We start from the raw sequence: 20807 nt of genomic DNA on the forward strand, positions 1-20807 counted from the left end.
AAAATTAGAGGGGCAGCAGCAGTATACTTGCAACCACCTACCACTGAACGATCGGACACAAGGGGTGCGTCATGGATCAGCGAAACGCGAACTAGATTACGCTATTTAAAGCTCTGGACCTACCCAGTGCCCACTTCTCCAGTGTATGTGAAAAACGCGTGATGGTAACCAGAGTTTTATGCAAGTTTTCTCGCACACTAGATGACTCGGATTATCCTCGAGCGATAGTAGGCAGCTCTTGGACTTCCTAGAAAATACACGTGTCCAGTTGTGGAGTGTGTTCCACGGGAGCAAAATCCCATGACTTGACAACCTATTCACTCGTTTTTTCTTACATGTTCCTTACACCTGCGTTAGATTAAGCAGTCAGCTCTGCCACATAGCTTCATGTACGCAGATGAAGTTCGAATTCTGGAAACGAGGTGACGCTTTCAGAAATACCCAAACCACAGAAAGCTTAAATTTTCCAAAATGATCGAGGATCAGGGAACAGCTTGCGGTACCTTTTGACGAACGTTCCACGCAGCCGACGTTTGATGCTCAGCTTCCGCCCCTCTTCCTCCTGAGAAATCATGAAAAGCGGACATCGATAAAGCCGACAGGTTGCACCCACCTCAGAGTCTCTCAAAAGTGCCTTCATACACACGCGCGCTTTTGCTTAAGTGGCGACATATCAACCATTCTTCCGACAAATCGTTTTTTTTTTCTGCATTTTGAAGCGCGTGCAATCGGGTGTCAATCAGCTCGAGCGCGAGCTTTGGCAACACTGTACTTTGGCTAATGCATAAACGCCATTTTACCGCCCAAGTCACGCACGGAGTGCGCGAGAGCGTCACGCGCTGGCACATTCAGGGCAGCAATGGATGTGTTCATCCTCAGAAAGACAGACATGTAGCCACCCTAAGTGTCCCCCTTTCGGCCGATCATGGAATATTCGAATCACGCGCTACACGCTGCTTTTGTGATATGAAAGTTTTCCCTCGCTGTAGCACGGTTATACTCGAACTCCCAATTTATGTTCCGCAGCATACATTTCGCACTACCGAATTTGTTATCGGCAAAAGCAAGTAGGAGTGAAAAACATCATGCTGCGACCACGTCACGTGCGAGCCACGTAAATTATACATAAAATACCTATCAAACAAACGCAGGCGGCCACAAGGGTGGAATGAGTTATCCATTCAAAGTGACAAATATATGCAAAAACTTCCTTCTCTTCTCCTTTTTTTTTTTTTTTTTTTTGGGGGGGGGGGGGGTGGTCATTAAAAGCAAGCATCAGTGTATACGACACATGAAGTGAAACATCCAGAAATAGCGTCGAAAACTGCATATATATATTTTTTTACGTAGGTCTGTTCGTGTCACCTCAGCGACACCTACGCGAGTCAGTGAAGAGATGAAGGAGTGGCCCCAAGAAAGACGCAGATCCATCTCGCTCACCTTGCTGTCCTCGCGCTCTTCATCCAAATCCTTGTGGGTGCGTTGGCACGTGCCGAAGCTCTTCTAAACAGAAGCGAGAGGAGAGAGAGCTTAGGGGCACAGCACTCACCAACAACTTGTCAAGTACACCGCGTCACTCTGGACTAATGCTCCACTAACTCGATTGGGAATGCACCCGCCTAGCCGAACATTCAAGCTTGGACATGACAAATAGCGACACTCTGTCAACTTCTAGGCGTTGGTGGATCGCCAAAAGGTTCTTTCACAGCCGCCATGGACCGCCTCCGTGGCGTATGTCTAGGCCGCCCGAGCGCAGAGGGTAGGGCTTCAACCCTCTGCGGAGGAATGTGTGGGGCATCGCTCATTGATTCGGTTGCTTTGAATGAACGAATGAAGTTTATTTGACATCCAAAAATGTCGGGGAGGGAAGGAGCGAAAGATTGCCGGAGCTGCCTGACGTTACAACAGACCGAGCAGCAATATTCAAATCATACATACATTAAAATGTACATACATATACATCATGCACCTGAATGCACTAGTAATATCTTTTTTTTTACTCAAGTTGAAAATATTTTTTAGTCAGATTAGGCCTAAATGAAACAAAGTGGGATGAAGTGGGATCGTCGCAACATACGTATAGTATGTTGCGACGAAAGAAGTGCAGGAGAGGCTTCGCCCACAGGAAAGAAATCTCGCGACAATCAGAGGGCGCTGTTGGATACCCCTTTCTGTGACGTCGTAAAACTGCCGCGTTCGTACCGGGTGACTCTCTTGGGTTTTGGGGGCGGAGCATCTCCAGCAGTTCTTACGCTGCGGCAGACTGTAAATACGCAGCTCGTACATGATCCAAAAGACGCGATGTTCGCTGGAGACACGATGACATAATTGTCTGCGCTTCATACATGTTAAAATCATGTTTGCTTTATGTGTTTGTGTGCTTCGAACATGTCCGCAGTGTCTTTTGCATGATGCATTACCAGTGTCCAACTCTCTGCGGCTGGCCCTTGAAGGGTCTACTTTTTAAGTACTGATGCTATTTCAATGAAATTGACAGAGTATACTAGGCACGCAAACTTGGGAGGCTACACCAACTTTCAGCTGAAAAGGTCAATTTCGTGCCAAGTTACAGCCTCATATGTCAAATATATTGTACAACTAGTAGTGCCAAGGGGAAAAAAAAAACTCGTTTAAAAACAGTACCAAAATGTCACAATTTGTTCGCTTGGATGTAAGAACGAGTGACTAGACTAATCGGCAGTGGATTTCAAATAATTTTAAGTGCCATATTTAGCGTGAAAGTAAACTTCAAAAAAGGGGTTGATTTCACTCTTTTTTTTTTTACTGTTACAAAAGTCGACACTTTCTCCCTAAAGAAATAACAATCTTGAAAAAGTGAGCGCATAGTCGAGTTCTCCGGTACATTTCCCCCCAGAAAAACCGCACAGCAGTTAGAAAGGTACTTCAGTCATCGATCGATAGTTTTTGAGAAATTAAAGAATGGTCAAAGCATGAAGCTGAGGAAAACACGTTTGAAAATCCATATTGTGTTCCACTTTAGATGGCACTTGCCACTTGACCTAATTGGGTTGTGTTTCTGCTAATACAGTCTAGAACTTGGTCTGCCTCGACGGGCGACGAATCTCCCAGCTGTAGATGAGCAATTGAGCCGGACAACCGCTAGCCTGGGGGCACCACGCAATAGCGATACACGACCGCACGCCGGTACGATGCTCATCCAGTTCGAAACGGGCAGGGGTGGGGATTGAGCCCAGGATCCCTGGGTTCTGCAGGGCGAGCTTTCGCTCCACGTGCTCCGAGCTGGTGTGCGCTAACCAACTCGGCCACCGATCCCCCTCCACCTGACCTAAAATGCTCCAGGAGCGTACGTCAGTCTGTCTCTATTGCCCTTCTGTGCTTTGGCCACAGCTTTTATCTTTTGCCTCTTGCGCGATGCCTCGAAGGACTCGAGTGCATTGGGCCTTTGCAACCTTCATCCGAGTGACCTTCACGGCCTGTGATGTCTGGTGGCTCCCTGGGTCAAAGCTCATCCCCAAAAGAACTTTCTCAAAGCCTCGAGGACCCAAGTTGAAGACTGCGAGAGACACGGCACACTCGACAGTTTTTGTGCATCTAGTTGCACTATAATTTGATTCCTCCCACCTTTCTGAGCCAATTTTCTCCTTTGGATCGTGAGATCGCTGATATAATCGAGAGAATGAAGTTAACATGCTTGCCCAGTGAATTGAAGCTTGGTGTCCACTGGGAAAGCGGTTGCCTGGAGCATCTATTCCGAGCATTTTATTATTGTTCCGAACATTAACACATAAAAAAAATGCACCTAATGTCCTGAGCATCGAGATCGCTTATATTCATTTTTAGCGTAGAGACTCATTGAAGAAGAAGGCACTATTGGCGACGTGAGCGATCGAAAGCGTCGCTGTGGTCAGCCCAGCCCAATTGGCCGAATGCTGACTATGACGTCAGCAAATGATGACTCATCGACGTAAATAAGAGGAATGTAAGAAGTTCAATTTTGACGGTGTTGGCAGTGTTGCTTTGAGAGCGATCAGATTTGAGGCTTCCACCTGCTCATTACAAACACCATTGAACTTGTTGTTTACAAGGTAATGACGTCACGAAAGGTAAGCAAACGAGGGCGCCACCGAAACATCTCGCCGCTAATAGTACTCGTTGCCTAAAAAATATAATTGCAATAAGTCACGCATTAAAGAGCGTTAGACTAATTTCTGGAGCAACAGTTCACTAAAAGATTGGAAAATACTTTGTCGAAAAATCCACTTATGACCATTCAAAGGCCGGTTTCACACATACAGCGAAGCGCAAAGTTAGCACTACGTGAACGCTCGAAGGAGCGCTCATGTGGCGCTTTCCCAGCGCTTCAGCAGCGCTCTGTTAGCACTTCAGAAGCGCTTTGTTAGCGCTACAGAAGTGCTTTGTTAGCTCTCTCACGCTCCTTGTGCCATGCTTGCTGCTGCGGAACAGCGCGTGCACGGCGATTCCTTTGTTGTTCTTCTTTTGGCATTGAAAGAAGAGGAAGTAAAACAGCCGCTCTCCAAGCAAAGGGTCGGGCAGGCGATCCAGAGTCAAGGACTCTGAGCGACTAATTGATTGGGTACGACCTCATCGCTTTCTATTCGATATGCGTGACCCTGGTTTCAAAGACACGCACTTAAAAATAATCGCCTTCGAAAGACCTCTGTGTCTCGGTCCCTCAGCGTGGGAACAAGGTTCGCCGAGTACCCGTCGGTATCTCGGCGGCGAAAGATTTCGCGCACCCAGAAGGCTCTTCTGCAGCGTTAAGCCGTCCACACATATATGCACTAATCGCGTATGTAAGAGCATTTGTCGCATTTCTATTTCAGCATCCCACATGTCCGCCATGGAGCTGCTGACGCACACCCAACCACAGGAACCCTGAACCGCAGTGCACGGGCCAATCCGCAGCATCGTGGTACAAGAAGCGCTAACACGTCGCTACTGGAGCGCTAAGAAGGCGCTACAGAAGCGCTAATCGCGCGCTATGTTAGAACTAAGTCACGCACTAGAAAGCGCCACATGAGCGCTCCTTGGAGCGCTCACGTAGTGCTCCGCTGTATGGGTGAACAGGCCTTTATTCTAAACCCGGAATACGCATTTAGCCGAAAGCTTGTGCCCGATTAAAGGATTACGTTTTGCAATGCCTGCACATTGCAAAATGTAGGCATCGTCCTCCTGCTTTAACCCCAAATTTGTGAGTTATTTATGTCTTGAGAGGAACGCACGGGTCATCGGTCAGAAAGTCGTTTCCTCAGGTCGGCAGCAAATAAGCGCTAGCTCTAAGCAAACCCAGTTCTCCAAAACCCACAGGATGTAAACCATGTCAAAAATCGCTCTGTAAGATAGCCGACAGCTAACCATACACAACACTTGCGAATTTCAGAATTGACCGCATGTTAGGGATTGAAAAAAAAAAATACTAATTAGCAAAATATTTCACTGAGACTGACTAATGAACTTGCAGGCCAGCGATGCGAAATCGCAGATGATATTTTTATCCCTCGCGTTTTAGCATGGCCGGCCTTGCGCGTGCTGCACAAATGGTTACTTTAGTGCACTTCCGCGCTTGCCACTATCAGGTCAAATCGACCTAAAATTGACTGATTTCGGAATTTTTGAAGACGTCCAGCCCTTTCTTTAATTGCAACCATGCGTTCATACTCACTAATTAATATAATTGGTCAATTTAAATACGTTTTCGCCAATCCCCGACGTCCGCCGTTAGCTAAAAAATTATTCCCAAGAAAAAAAAGTCAGTCATTTTAATTTTAAAAATTATAGAAAATATTCCCAGAAGCACCCGATACATCTTCAAGCTGACCGGATAACCTCTATACGGACAGAGCAATGCAAAATGCGCGGCCAAAAACTAACCGACCAGGGAGAGGCGATACGCGGCGAAAGCGGCAGGCACAAATGCAGCAGCGAGCAGACTGCAATGACGCACCTTAGGATCGCAGTGAACTCTGTTGTTGCGGGGATATCCCCAAGAAAAACTGACAAGGAAGTCGGAATGCGCAGCTTACAGACGAGACACCAGAGGCATATATACGTATAGTTTCCGTAATCCTGGGTGCATGAAACTTTCCTCGGGTTTCTTGCGAGTTGTCACAGTGCTTTGCTATTTCCTGTTCCAGCTGTTGCGCAAAACAACGAGCTAACAAGTAGTGGCAAATCCTTGGCGATGAAGCGTAGGAAGCCAATGACGGTGTACGCATGACGTTGCACAAAATGTGTCGGGCGCCTTCCTTGCCGTTACTTATAAGACTCGGAGATTTTTCTAATTAGCCGAAAGACGCAGTGTTCCTCCGTATAGTGCGCCTTATCATGCACCGTCGATTGTCCTTACGTGTCAAAGGTGTTGTGCACTATCGAGAAGTTTTGTTTCCGCCTAAACAGTGAGTTCGCACTTATGGGCAGTTGGTTGCGTCGAAGGTTTCAAAGGAGATATTATATCAGCACCGTGAGCGTACTGAACACCTCGTAATATCTCACAATCTATCCAGATAGTAGGCAGATGACTTCATTAAACACTGCTAAACTACACCGGAAAAATAAAATTATCAAAACGGCAGCTGGAAAAGAAATCTTGTGCAAGATTACCTACTTTCTATTCCCGCAATTTGCGGTGGTCTCGAAGCACAGGCGCGCCGAGATTGCGGTGAACTGCCAAAGTCACCGTTTGCCTGATCAAAAATAATACGATGGTTACACCCTTCAATCACCTTCGAATGCAACTATGCCTACCTTCCCGAGCCCAGGTGGATACGGGAAGCATACCATCATTCCGCGGTAGTCGTCAGTCTTCCGCGACGAACACTGACCCAACGCTCAAGCGGAAAACACACAAAAAGTCGCCAACGAAGGTGCGATTTCTAGGATCATCGTTTGCCGCCTTAGTGGGATGATGTAACAAGAACGCTACTCACGGCCAGCCGAAGAACTGAGCAGCGTGGTCCGGGCATGACTGATCACCGACGATGGAAAGCTTTGCCACGACTACCGTCCCCTGCGCGAACTCGACGACGAAGGAACCCTTCTGTGCGCGCGGGGAGGAAAGGAGGAGGCGAAAGGGGATAGGTTCCTCGCGTCCCTATCGGTGGGGTCATTCTTTGGAGTGGGGTCAGGTTCAACTGTACTGCGTTCCCACCTAAGCTGACAGCGCGTTGGAAGCCACGCGGTCGCCAAACCAATGGACCGCCTCGCTCTCTGCGCGTGCGTACGGGTGGGTAGCTGGTCACGTGGTCAAACACGGACCAGTCCAACGAACCCGCAGCTCCCACCTCACTGTGAGCTTAGGGGCGAACGGAGCATAGAGAGAGCCCTCTGCTCGGACGCACTTCGCAACAATGGGCAGACAGGGGAAGGACCGCGTGACGTGTCCCTCTTTGCCGGCACAAAGAAAAACTCGCATTCTCGAGCATTCATTCTTTTTTTTTTTTTTTTTGTATCGATTCCTCGGTTGCCTAAGTGGTTCTACATCCTGCTGTCCAGGAGTCTGGGGGATAAAGGTGTTTGAGCAGAAGGAAACTTGAGGGAAAATCCGGCATCGGGTCACCAGACAAAGGACCACCTCCACACTTCCGTCTGCCTGTCTCTCGTTCCTTCAAAAAAAAACACGCACGAGGTAATAAAAAAAAATTGAAACCGTAGGTCACTGGCTCTTCATGTTGGCCAGAAAAAAAGATTGATTAAAGCCTTAGTCAGAAAACGCTGCTTTGCTTACTTTATACATACTTATTTTGTTTAGAGGCAATTCTTTTTTTTTTTTTTTCTTTAGGGCACAGAATAAAGATATTATTAATTCGGAAGACAACCGTAGCAGACTTAGGGAGGAATAAGACATGATTACGAACGGGTTGCTTACGCAAACGGGCAACGAGCCATCCCGGCCGGTGATTTCCCTACACACACACCCTAGGGGGGGTATTTTCTGCTCTATTCTCAATGCCCCCCCCCCCCCCCCCCCTTATTTCAATTCGTGGGAAAACCCCTGCAACCCTACAGTGATGTTAGCCCGTGACACGCTCTCAGAGCGTCACTGCGGCCCCGCTCCCAGGTCACGTAAAACTCACACGGCATTGGATTGGTTCCGATGGCTCGTAGGATCCGCTCTGGTAAGAATCGGACTTGTAGTGAAAATAGACCCCTTGCGAAAGTCACGTGCCGATTGTTAGAAGTTCGGAACTAATGCACAAAGGGGGAACAACTCGCATCGTGAAACGTGCAAGTCATTACATCAGATAGCCAACGCCGGAGCCCGGGCAACGAGCCGACGAGCCAATTAAACAGCGTAAAAAGTGCAACGTCACTGCGCTCATATCCTTTCCCTGTGGTTGTGTTTGTACATTGACGGTTGCGGCTTTAGTTCGTACAGAGATCGGTCCGGCCATTTCACCGAACCCCGTTTCATCGAAGCCATTTCACCGAACGCCGTTTCAACGAACACAATTTCATCGAAGCCGTTCCATCGAACACCGCTTACTTGAGCAGAAAGAATTTTACACCTAGAAAACAGTTTTCTTGCAGCACCGGGACGATAGCCCCAATCTATAAATCAAAGATACTTTACTTTCTTTTTCCTCCTCTTTCTATTCTTTTTTTTTTTTGTAAATGATGACTTTTGTTGTTAATGTGGCCAATAAAAAACGGGAACACTGATGACACTTTTCAAACCTCTGAACAACGGGTGCAGTGATGAACGCGCGTCCGCACAAGGGCGTATCTTCGCCGTTGAAGAGACGTACATTCTGCTTCAAGACGAAGACGCGTTCTTGAAGCGATGGTCTGTCTTCATGTCGCATGATAGAAAAAAAAGAAAAAAAAAAAAAAAAGACCGTTTCCCTTTCTTGTTAATTTATTGTAACCGACAGATCCGTGGACCTGCCGGATTTTCGACATCGAAAACAAAGATAAACAGACAAATAAAGGATAAAATATGTACTGCGGAGATTAGCTCATTTCCTTTTCAGAGAGTGTTCTTCACGCGTGAACAAATAGGGAGATGAAGTGGGAAAAAGTGTGTCATGGAGAATAGGCGCTTACCTCGCCAGGAAAGATTAAATCGCGTACCTACCCACGTTTTGATATGATAGCCACCTTCTATAATTCACTAACCAAGATATGGATGAAAAACAATTCACCGGGGTAGTAATTCTATTTCTGGTGGCTCGAGGGCGGCGTATTTCAAGATCGATATTAAATTATGTAAAAAGTATATACTCCAAAAGTCAGTAAAGGAAAATTCGATGAAACGGCGCTCAATGAATCGGCGTTCGATGAAATGTCCAGTTATTCGATAAAACGGTGTTCGATGAAACGGCGTTCGACGAAATCTCCGGGCCCGGACATTTCATCGAACGCCGTTTCATCGAATAAGTGGACATTTCATCGAATGCCGTTTCATCGAATCACTTGACGCCGTCTCATCGAATTTCCCTTTACTGAATTTTGGAGTCATACAATACTTTTTTTACATAATTTACTATCTTTTTTTTAATAGTTTTGACGTCGCTCTAAATTCACCAGAAATAGAATTACTACCCAGTCAATTTTTGTCCACCTAAACGTTGGCTATTGAATCATAGAAGGTATAGCTATCATATCAAAACTTGAGTGGATACGTAACTTATTCTTTTCTGTCGAGGTAGGCGGCTTTCTTTTTGAGAACATGTATGTTCTTAAAAAAGACGCGTCTCCCCTCTTCGTCAATTTATTGCAACCGGCAGAACCGAGGACCTGTCAACCGACGGAACCATCTCCATGGTTCTGTCGGTTACTATAAATTAACAAAAACACGTTTTTTTGTTGTTGTTGTTGTTGTTTTTTTTGGGGGGGGGGGGATCCTAAATTTCGGTGTAGGACGTTTCGGTGTAGGGCGTTTCGGTGCGGTCTTTTCAATGCGCGGACATTTTGGTGCACGGACATTTCGGTGCACGATAATTCAAAATCGCAAGATTTTTTTTAAAGTAATAAGCACTATTTTAGGTAGAAGTGATTTTGTTCGCACTTTGTAAATTTGTAGACTTGGTCATTCATTTACGGGCACTTACTCATATACGACCTAAGTGGCTTTGTTAGGCGCAGCACCATTCTGCCGGAGGACTGGATACGCTGGACGTTATGTGTGATTTGCCGGTGTATCTTTTCCAACGTACGCACAAGACGCATCACATCGTGTTTACGCGTTGGGTCGATACAGCCGTTCTCGGTGCTTTCTGTAAAGCTATGGGCTTTATTATTGGTAATCTGTGTAGGAAAGGCCCCAACAGCAAGAAGCTGGAGATTGTTGAAAATTACCCGAGACATGTGATGCGACTAGTGCGTACGTTGGAAAAGGGACACCAACAAACGAACCATAACGTCCAACGTCTTCAATCCTCACGCAGGATGGTACTGCGCCTAACAAAGTCACCTAGGTGGTGTATCAGTAAGTGGTCTAAATGGATGTCCAAGTCTAGAATATTAAAAAGTGCTAAAAACTAAAATTCTAGCTAAAAAGTGCTTGTCACGTTTAGAGCAAACTAAAAAAGACCCGTGATTATGATTGGCCATGCACCGAAATGTCCGTGCACCGAAAAGTCCGTGCACCGACATGTCCGCGCACCGAAAAGTTCCACACCGAAAAGTCCATGCACCGAAAAGCCCGTGCACCGAAAAGTCCGCACCGAAAGATCCGACACCGAAACGCCCTACACCGAAAAGTCCCAGACCCATACGCCCTTGTAAGGGACGTGCGTACACCACTGCACCTGATGATTACAACTTTAAAAAGTATCGTCAGTGTTCCCGTTTCTTATTGGCCACATTAACACAGGTCATCATTTACTAAAAAAAAAAAATAGAAGGTGGCAAAAAAGGTTCTTTCTTTAAAAGTTTATAAGTTATAATAAATATTAAAACACTGCTATCCTCCCGGCACTAAAAATAAAAGTATTTCTACTGCTCAAGTAGGCGGCGTTCGACGAAACGGCTTCGATGAATTGGAGTTCGATGAAACGGCGTTCGATAAAACTGCGTTCGATGAAGCGGCGTTCGATGAAATGTCCGGACCCAGGAAAGGTTGCTGGTTTATACGACTTTGACAAAGGGCAGACTGTGATGGCGCGATGGCCGATGCGTTATAATACGCCCAAGCCTCATCCCAGAATGTCAGAGGCGTTCCCGCTCGGTGGAGCAACAGAGACGGCTTCCTGTGACTTAGCTGACAGCAGTACAGGAAAACATTAGCAATCGGGAAACTAGATGATATCTCCGGTGTCGAGGGCGTACTCAGTAAAGCGACGATAAATGGTACAATGGTACATCTCCTTGGAGTCGTGTATAGAGGCCTCCGAATTCGCCCATTTCTGTTCTTCAAACTCTAAAGGCTACCAGAGTTATCTTGTGCGGAGACTTCAACTTACCTTAGATAGATTGGCTGAATTATTTTTCAGGCAGTGTTGACTTTGAACATAACGAAGAATTGCTGGACCTAGCTTTTACAAAAGACTTATCGCAAGAAGTGAAATATTTCACGAGAGTGCACGGGAACTCGCAGTCTATCTTAGATCTTGTTTTTATTGGACATTCCGTAGCAAAGTTATCTTCTTGCGAAGTGGTTGAGGGAATTTCCGACCCTATCGCTCTCGAACAAGGTTGTCAAAGATAACACTAAGGTCACCAATGTGCTGGACTTCGCTCAAGTTGATGATACATCAATCTTAGATGCGATTGATTTGCAGTTTGATGGGGTTTTTCTTACTTTCATCCGAGTCCTGTTCTGATGTTAACCAATTGTGGCGGCTAGCGGACATTTTATCGAACGCCGTTTCATCGAATGAATGGACATTTCATCGAACACCATTTCATCGAACGCCGTTTCATCGAATCCGCTAAGGGCCGTTTCATCGAATTTCAGTGTACCGAGTTTTGGGGCATAACAGTGCTTTGTAGATGTTTTATATTTTGCATTTGTTAAGACTAAGGTAGTCACTTGTAAAATTGTTTTGAAGGTGGTATCAAATTACTAGAAATAAAAACAATTGGTGTAAAAAGAAATAAAAACAACTGGGTATGCGACTTACTGAAAAGCTTTACTCATTTACATGACCGAAACCATGACACTAAAGGTAACGGACCGACACATAAAACACTTTTAAGTGTCTGTCTCTGTGTCGTTTTCTACCTGCTGTCTGGGGGTTTCAGTAATGTTCAATTCACACCAGCTCGTTTGCACCCTTACGCTTAGTTCAAGGTTCATTCACGAAAAGCATTTAACTGTCAGGACAGCACGCTCATAACATAACGATACTCTGACAGGAGGGCACGCAAAATAGAATATAACGATACTCTGATTATCAACTTTATGCTCAGATTAAACTTATCTGCTTTTTTTAAAAACTTTATAGAGACAAAAGTTACACAAAGGATCTGCCAACATTGTTTCGGGCTACACCCGGATGGAACCACCTCCCCTTTACTGTCATCTTTATCACCGACCCTTTTGTCTATGAATGATCTTCAGGACGCTTTCTTAGGAAGGCGAACCCGCACAAGACAACAGTGAAGCCCTGGGTGTACTCTGTCATCCAAGAGGACTGATCCCTTCCGGATCCTCACATAACCCAAAATTACACGTAAACGCTAACGTAAACGTAAACGAAAACTCCCTATTAGGGAGTTTTCGTAGATCGGTTTCGCTGTCCCGCAAAGCCCTCCGCAACCCGCTACGATAGCGGGAACTCCACAGTCAAGGCTATCGGCGCGCAGGCGCAGTAGAAACTTCTTCGTTGCGGAACGCTTAGCGGAGGGGGCAGCGCGGTCTACGAAAACTCCCTAATAAAACACTAGGGTGCCTTCATGTGCGCTTCCATTGTTTCGCCGTGCGTTGGAAAGTGGCCTTTGTGTCCACCGGTCCTCCCAACCCGAGGGGGAAAACGCTAACCCTCCCTCCGAGGGTTGCACAACGCTGCTCCGAACTTGTGAGATAAGGTGCTTGTTTCCCATCTCTGTTACGTCACGGCGCGGTGGTGGCGCGTCGGGCGCACTTCCGGTCTGGGGCCGTGGGCAGAAGTCCCAATGCGAGACGTGTATTCCTGCGTTGTTATGAAAGGAATCAGACAAAACCCTGCCTTCTCGTTAAAAAGCCGCGATTGGGGCTGTACCGAAAGAGTCGAGAAAGGTTCGAAGGTCAGTTTTCGTGTGCTCGGTTCGTCCGAGAACGTAAATATGTGCCGTGAAAAGGGAAAAGCAGACGACGTCGGACCACGATTGCTTGGTCGGGAAGCACTTTGGGTTGAATTCACGGATACTTGTGGCCATCAGATTTTTTTTTTTTTTTTTGTTACAACATGAACGCCGGAAAACCGTCAAGTTGTACGGACCACCTGCGGACTACGTTCAGTGCGTCTTCAAGTTCAAACGACCGCCTGATCGTTCGAACTGTCGTCTGGTCTTTCAAACTTTTCTGCTTGTCGTCTGCTCTTTCAAACTTTTCTGCTTGTCGTCTGCTCTTTCAAACTTTTCTGCTTGTCGTCTGCTCTTTCAGACGACACCGGTCCGTAGACCAAACTTGGGTCCGGTACTTGCGATAAGAAGTAAGTGCGGGCCTCAAAAGTCTTGGTAAGTAGGCTCGATGTAAACAGTATATATACAAGATGTTGATCATTGTTACAAGTGGCCATCACCGAATTGCGATGCCTGATTTACTTGGTCCGATTCTGCTTGCGATTTTCAGTATCCACACGGATCATCTCAGCTACGGTTCACGCTTTTGCAGCCCGAGCGACGTCGCGACTGAAAATTCCGAGGGAAATCTCATCGTGCGAATCAGGCTCTAGCGTACATAGTGCGGCGTCCACATGGAATGGACCGCCACATCTCACATTATTCACGCGGAGTTTTGCAGTGTAACGAGGCCTCGGTAATTTCGCTGAGGCCGCTCAAGTAGTCAGACATTGAATGCGAAAAAGGGCAGGGGGCTCATACCGACGCCGACAACATCGCATTTCGATGGTTTGGTTACGGGCGACGGCGAGCTTCTTGCCCACACCCCAATCGCGCATGCGCGGCGCCGGTGGCGTCCCCTAGGGGCGCTCCGGTTTGTTTGTAAAGATAAGTTGGTGTATAAGCCCCACGGATCATCGCCGAGAACCAAGATGGCTGCTGGTCTGTCGGCGAGTGGTATTACAAAGAAGGGCATCACCCTAGCAAAGCGCACATGAAGGCTTTCAGTTTTTTTGTCTTATTTTTAATTCGTTCATGTAACATGGAGAAGGGTCACTGTTTCATGAAGGCTTTCTCCTCGAAGCAGGATATGTTCACGATTGAACTTATCTCGACACTGCACCCTGTGATATAGAAAAACGGAAAATTAGATGGCGTTGTGTATAAAAATTAAAATAAATTACAAAAATATCACAGGCTGCGACGGCGTTCGATGAAAAAGCGTTCGATGAAACGGCTTCGATGAAACGGCATTCGATGAAACGGTGTTCGATGAAACGGTTTTGATGAAACGACGTTCGATGAAACGGCGTTCGACGAAATGTCCGGACCCAAATTGTGGCTTAGGTTTAAGAACACTGTGAACCATTGTATTGAAATGTATGTGCCAGTACGAACTATAAAGCGAAGCCGTAACACTCCATGGATCTCACGACAATCCATTTTAAAACGTCGACTAATACGTTTAAAAGTGAAAATTAAAACCCATTCAAATCAGTTTCTAAAAGACAACGTTAAAGATCTTTCCGACAAGTTAAAAGAACGAATGAGGGCAGATAAGCACAAGATTGTTTTTTAGAGCGCAGCTTTTAGGGGCCCGTTCCCGGCTTGAGCGGCGTCGCCGTCGCCGTCGGTGTAACCGCGCGGTGCATTATGGGAAATGTTCCATGATGCACCGCGCGAGCCCCCCCCCCCCCCTCTCCAGGGGTCACGTGACCCCCCCCCCCCCCCCCCCCCGAGGAGATTCAAGAATGAGGGGAGGAGGAGAATAAGGAGGTGAGGAGGAGGGAGGAGGGGTATACCTTCCCCTCAGTCCCCTTCCCTCCTCCCCCTCCTCAAGAGCTGCGCTTAATTCGGCGATACAGGGAGTTGTAAACGGCTTTCACTTTTTTTAACATCTCTCTTCCCAACCTTATAAAATCGTCGCCTAGAGAGTTTTGGAATAAAATCTTACCAAGCACTACACACAGAAATGCGTGTATAATTGATGGCGTTCTTGAAAAAGACTCCAGAAAGATAACTGATCATTTCAACGCATAGTTTAAATCTGAGTTCACACGCGATGATGGCTTCGTGACCCCTTTTATCAAGTTTGACCACTTACCAGCCCTCGAGAATGTGCGGGTGACTGGGCCTTGCCAAACGCGTTTCTAAAACGATATGCAGAGCTTGTGTCGAAATTTTTTGCCATTATATTCAACAGGTCACTAAATGAAGGCGGCGTGCCGATCGATTGAAAGATGGCCAGAGTTAAATTGCTACATAAAACCGTAAACAAAGAGCTTATTTCTAACTCTAGACCTATATCTCATTAACTTGTTGTGTCTGCAAACTCCTTGAGCTTGGGTTTGTCCCGGTTCAAGAACGAAACCGTGTATGCTGACTTCGTTTTTTTTTTTATTTCATTTAATTAAGGGGCAGTACAAAATTAACGTTGATGAATATATCACTTTCTCTAATGGTCACGCCACCCGAGGAAAAACCCCATTCAAACTCTCCTTTTTTCCTCGAACGATTGTAGAATGGAATAGACTTCCTTACCGAATTATTAACCAAGACTCCGTAAGTGCATTTGTTTCAGCTTTGTGTTCGCAATGAGTAACTCTTTGGTACTTATCGCTTCGTTTTATGTTACCTTCCACCCTGCTACGATCCCTGGAAGGGATCAGCAGTATTTGCATTTAAAAAGGTTATAAGTGTTTCTGAGCACTTAGTTTAACGGACTTTTTTGGATATAAGACTACGCAGAAAGCGACCCTTTCAACTGCTTTGCGTGCCAACGGTGGATTAACACGGTATTAGGTAAGTGGTCATGAAATTTTAGCTAATCAATAAAAAAACAGAGCTAAAAAAAAAGGAACTCTAACGGAAAAGTGACGCGTTTTCTGCACGCTGAGGATGAACACTGGCAAGTGCACAGGAATTGTGCGTGCGACTGGTCCGTTGGCAGACGCGAGCACCCATGATTGATGATTGCCGTCATCGATTAGAGGGAAAGAGTGAAAGTTAAGCGACACTTCCGGTTTGAAGTTATCCATTTCATCTGGCTTTTTTGAAAACATCGATCGCTCCTCCCTGCAAATACTGCGTCCCTTACTTTACTTTACCTCTAGGGCGATCTTTATGGACCATTTCGAGAAATTTGAAAGAAAAAGGGGAAAAAAAAAGAATATATTAATGCTGGAGTTGTCAGTGACCCTCGCGTCATAGCTTTTCGAACAAGAACCGGCCGCAGTGATCAAATTTTATTATGCCGACCTCCAACGCATGCCGCTGTCGCAGACCGCATCCGCATTCATTCCCCGGACATTTGCATCGCTCCCTCGCCTCGACGAGCTCCGAGGTCTCGTCGACATAATCCTCTCCTTCGAAGCAGGAAAACGTCACACCGGTTCGTAAATTCGTCTCGGCGTAAGCACGTCTCCGAGACAGCTCCCGATGATCCAGGGTTCAAATGAAACAGGCCCCCTCGCGGATGGGCCCAAAGGGGTTAGGATTTTGCAGCTAAACTACAGTAAAATTAAGCCATAATCATTTGTACCGCGAGAGCTCGGCTGTCTTTTGAAGACGCTGACAATTTAGCCAATGGACAACCAGGGTTGAGAGCCCGCGGCGACCGGGACTCCAACCATCGCCCGCACTCCTCGCTAAATCAGTAAGTACACCGTCAAGAGGTGTTGCTCTCATTACATGACAATACACAATGTAACAGCGATGACCTTCCCTCTACTAAAACGCGGACCATTTCACCAAGCATGCGTTTGCGGATACAAAACAAAAACACAGCAAGCAAAAAAAAATGTTTGCGCGAGGTGAAGTGGGTGCGCACGCGCCACGTAGAGTGCCTCAATGTTGTTGGCCGCTAAGACGCAGCGGCCAACAACATTGAGGCGCTCTAGCGCCGCGCCGACAGCAGCGCCACCAAAGCGGTGTGTCGGCAGAGTTGGGCACTGCGCATTCCGTCTGAATGCCCATGTTCCTTCGAACCGCAGATCCCACTGCTCGTACACAAACACGGTGTTCTAGCTGCAAGCACGCTCAAGCACGTTCGAAGCTTCATATGCAACCAACATGTCTGCAGGCAGTTTGTCTGACCGTAGTATAAGGAACGCGCGAGACCGTGTCTGCGGACTACGATGTGTTACCAGCGAGCCCGCGGCCACCTTGAACGCATGCCGAGCGAGCAGGGCAAACATCGTGTTCTCCGCGGCGGCTCGCAAACAAGCATTCGCTTTGTTAAACATGTTGAATAAACCTGAGACTGGGGCAGAAATGAACATATAAGTCGAAGGAACAGAAAAGGACAGGACGACGTAAATAAATAAATTTGCAGCGGCGAATGAGGCGACTTTTAGCGCTGCTCCTTGGGCATTTTCTACATTCATACACCTTTTTTTTTTTTTTTTCTCTCCCAGCACTTACCACCCGGGCAAAAATTGCCAAGTCACCTGGCTGTTGCGCCCGATATCCCGGCGAGGGAGGCTACTGCGCATGCTCAGAACGTGTTGACAGGTCAAGAAAGACAGCTTCTCCCGCAAAGCCCTCTACACTAGCGGAGCGAACGTTAAAACTGCCGCTATTCTGATGCCCCCAAACACTTCGTCGCAACCAAGGAGGTTAGAAGTACTTGGAGGGGCACGTTGCAATATTGGTGAAGCCTAATCATAAAAAGTTTAAACGATATTGTGCCCAGCGTGACCACAGATCTCTCTGGCGATTGGTGCGCGTGACATGTCACGTGCGAAATGGATGGTTGATTGCAGGATTTTTTGCAGGCTTGCGCACGCTCCGTCCGGTGGGTTTTATCATATCGAAGCCTAGACGAAGGCTAGCGACGGTCACGTGATGTGGCCATGTTGGACTGATAAGTGAGGAGTAAAGAGGAAAATGAGAAAGAGGCGAGGCGTCAAGGGAGCATGGGTTGTGGAGGCTACGCGGCTGATGTCATGCCCTCTCCTACCCTTCTATTCTCCACGGTCGCAACAGTGGCACCAGGCATCCTAGCAGCGTTTACATGAATGCGACTTAGTCGCATCAAATCCAGTTGTCGCATTCAATGCGGTCATGTAAACGGCATAATGCGCAAAGAAGCGCATCGCATTCAAGTCGCTAGGCAGAGGTGGATCGAGATGGCGAGTGCGCATTAACTCAGCCCATGCAAACGGAGGTCGCATCGCATTTTGGAACGGGGAGGATTATGGGAAGGCGCTCGCTGCGGGAGCGAGTGAACAGCTGAGAACATGGCGGCGGCCAACCTCGTCGGCGGCGCGGAGAGCGGTCCCGTATGTTCGTCCGCAATTTTTGTTTACCCACACTTCGGTGTTTACTCAAAATAAGGCCTGTGCACATGCCGACAGGCCTTATGGGCATGTCCATCCCATCTTCTATAAATTATAATAGAGCGCGGGCACAGTGTACTGTGCCCGCGCTCTATTACGTCTACGTCAGAGAATGCGAGCTTGACCCACTTCGGCTTTTGTGCTGAGCTGGGCACCCTGAATGCTGCATTGTTCATGCAAGCCGGGGTGGTAACCAAAGAGCCCCTCCTCCCCTTCACCGGAGAACACGAACTCCAGCCGAATGCTGACGCCGCGTTCGGTTATGTCGGCCGAGCGCTGAGTCATTGTATTTGTTGCCCCCATCCGTGTAGCTCTAAAGTTAACCGCTTGGGGCGTCACGGTCAGTCCTCCTCCCCTCGGCAAGGGCGGCCCCCGTCCAAACCTTTGCGAAGTACGACTTGTGCGTCCGAAGGGGTCCCAAAGGCTTCGGCGCAAGCACGAACGACACCGAGAGCTCCGAGCACTGTAGAGCACTGCATGGTAGCGCAGAACGAGCAGCTCCTACCTCGGTGCCGTTCCTGGCTGCGCAGGAGCCTTTCGGACTCGGGGTCCGGTCGCGATCGGCGAGGTCTGGCGCGGCGAAGCGCGGAGGCGTCCTCAAAGCGTGCGCACACACGTCGCCTCTGGTCCAGAGTGACCCGGCGGCCCGGCCTGGAGCCCTAAACGCTTGGGTTTTGATGTTCTTCCGTCTCGTAACTTCTTCCACAGCACCGAAGACAGCGGGCACGATCTTTACGGTCACTGAACGCGTGGAAAGGCCTCCACGTGCGATGCACCGGAAAACGTGTTACGACTGGTGCCGGAACTGCATAAGTTCGAGCTCCATGTAAACGTTGCCGCGTCGGCTTCACTCGAAGAACGAGTGGAGTCGATGCGCCGAAGTCGCCTTCATGTAAACGAGACTCTAGATACAATGCCGAATCCCAGCAGACTCACCGCTGCGTCCGACGGAGTCATCGGGTACGTTCGGCGAACCGAAAGGCTCCGCTGTGGGCGGCGGTAAGCAGCGTGCGAGGCACGGCGCCCGCGGCATTGCGTCCGTGCGGCTTCGCCAGACCGACTGAAGGATATCCGCATGGATTGGGGTCTGGGACGTGTCGCGGCAAGTGCCGACACCGCCAAACTCCGGACGGCAACACATCTCGCAGTCTGACACGGTGGCGTCACCTTGTTGAGTCACTGCCGCACTCGTGCGATGGATCGACGACATAAACAGAGAACGAAGAAGCTGCGGGAAGCAAAATGCCGCCGTGGCACGGGTCAAAGCTAAGAGATCGGTATACGGGAAGCTCTTTCAACCGCTCCAGAGCAAAAGAGGGAGAAAAAAAAACGACGCAAATAATCCGATAAAAAAAAAAGCATTGCCTTTAAGGTAGTTAAATTTAAAGGAAGGAAATTATTATATAGGTCGCTTTCTCAATTAACGTTTAGTAAAGATATACGGATGTTGAGAGGGCAACACATCTTTACACGTAGCTAAGACATCTGAACTTGCTTCTGTATGTCTGTGTGTGTGTTTGGGGGGGGGGGGGGGGGGGGTTTACAAATACTTCTCGCGCAACGTTCGATAAGTTTTTACCCCACCGAAAATCAAAATACCGTAAAAAAACTTCAAAGCCGGGGACCCGGTTTGCTATCTGTATACACTTGACGGCACCAAGCGGAGAGTTCGCGACTATGATATGGAAAGCCGCCTGTTCAAAAATAGAAAGTTAGGGCACAAACGAGCCCTAATTAACTGGATCTACTAAAACCCCGACAGAAGTGTCGCCGCTCGTTCTCGAATTCAAATGACCGCCATGTTGTTATTCACTGTTCAGACGTACATGGATTCGTAACGTAACTTAGTTTCACATAACACACTACGGAAATCCCACAGGGCACGGGACGTCTGAAGTACAAACAAAGGCCTACCTCACCAGACGGACTTTTGTTTGGGCGAGAACTCGTGCATATAAATCGAGGCCCTTTCCAAAGCCACGCGCCCATGCCTTAGTTTACACTGCAGACGTTTGCAGCAAAAGTCCGGTGGCAATCAGATCACCGAACGACGTTTCGTTGACAGATCGGTTCATCGACAGCTCTAATTACTTTTTTTTCTGTAATAAGTTGCACGAGACTGTCGCCGCGAAGCGGCTTGTACGGGTTGGTCACGTGGCTTAACATTTTTGTAATGAGCCGCCGCAGACTGTTGCCACGAAGCGTCGTGAACGCAGGCAGAGCGAGGTGGGTTCTGAGTGGTGCACGAAAGCACCCGATGTC

General features: G+C 47.7%; 1 protein-coding gene across 1 annotated transcript in view; it reads right to left on the reverse strand.

Annotated features, from left to right (window-relative positions):
- The window catches only part of LOC8051600 (GRAM domain-containing protein 4), a 34369-nt gene extending 14737 nt beyond the window's left edge, over nt 1–19632 (reverse strand). The window contains exons 1-3 of the mRNA XM_040210818.3: nt 19482–19632; nt 1441–1503; nt 504–562 (exon numbers count right to left, since the gene is read on the reverse strand). Of these exons, the coding sequence (XP_040066752.1) occupies nt 504–562; nt 1441–1503; nt 19482–19622 (263 nt within the window). The 5' untranslated portion in view covers nt 19623–19632. The remainder of the gene's footprint in view (nt 1–503; nt 563–1440; nt 1504–19481) is intronic.
- Nucleotides 19633–20807: the final 1175 nt, after the last annotated feature.

Source organism: Ixodes scapularis, unplaced genomic scaffold (assembly GCF_016920785.2).
Source record: "Ixodes scapularis isolate PalLabHiFi unplaced genomic scaffold, ASM1692078v2 PGA_scaffold1__304_contigs__length_218370807, whole genome shotgun sequence".
Lineage (NCBI taxonomy): Eukaryota > Metazoa > Arthropoda > Arachnida > Ixodida > Ixodidae > Ixodes > Ixodes scapularis.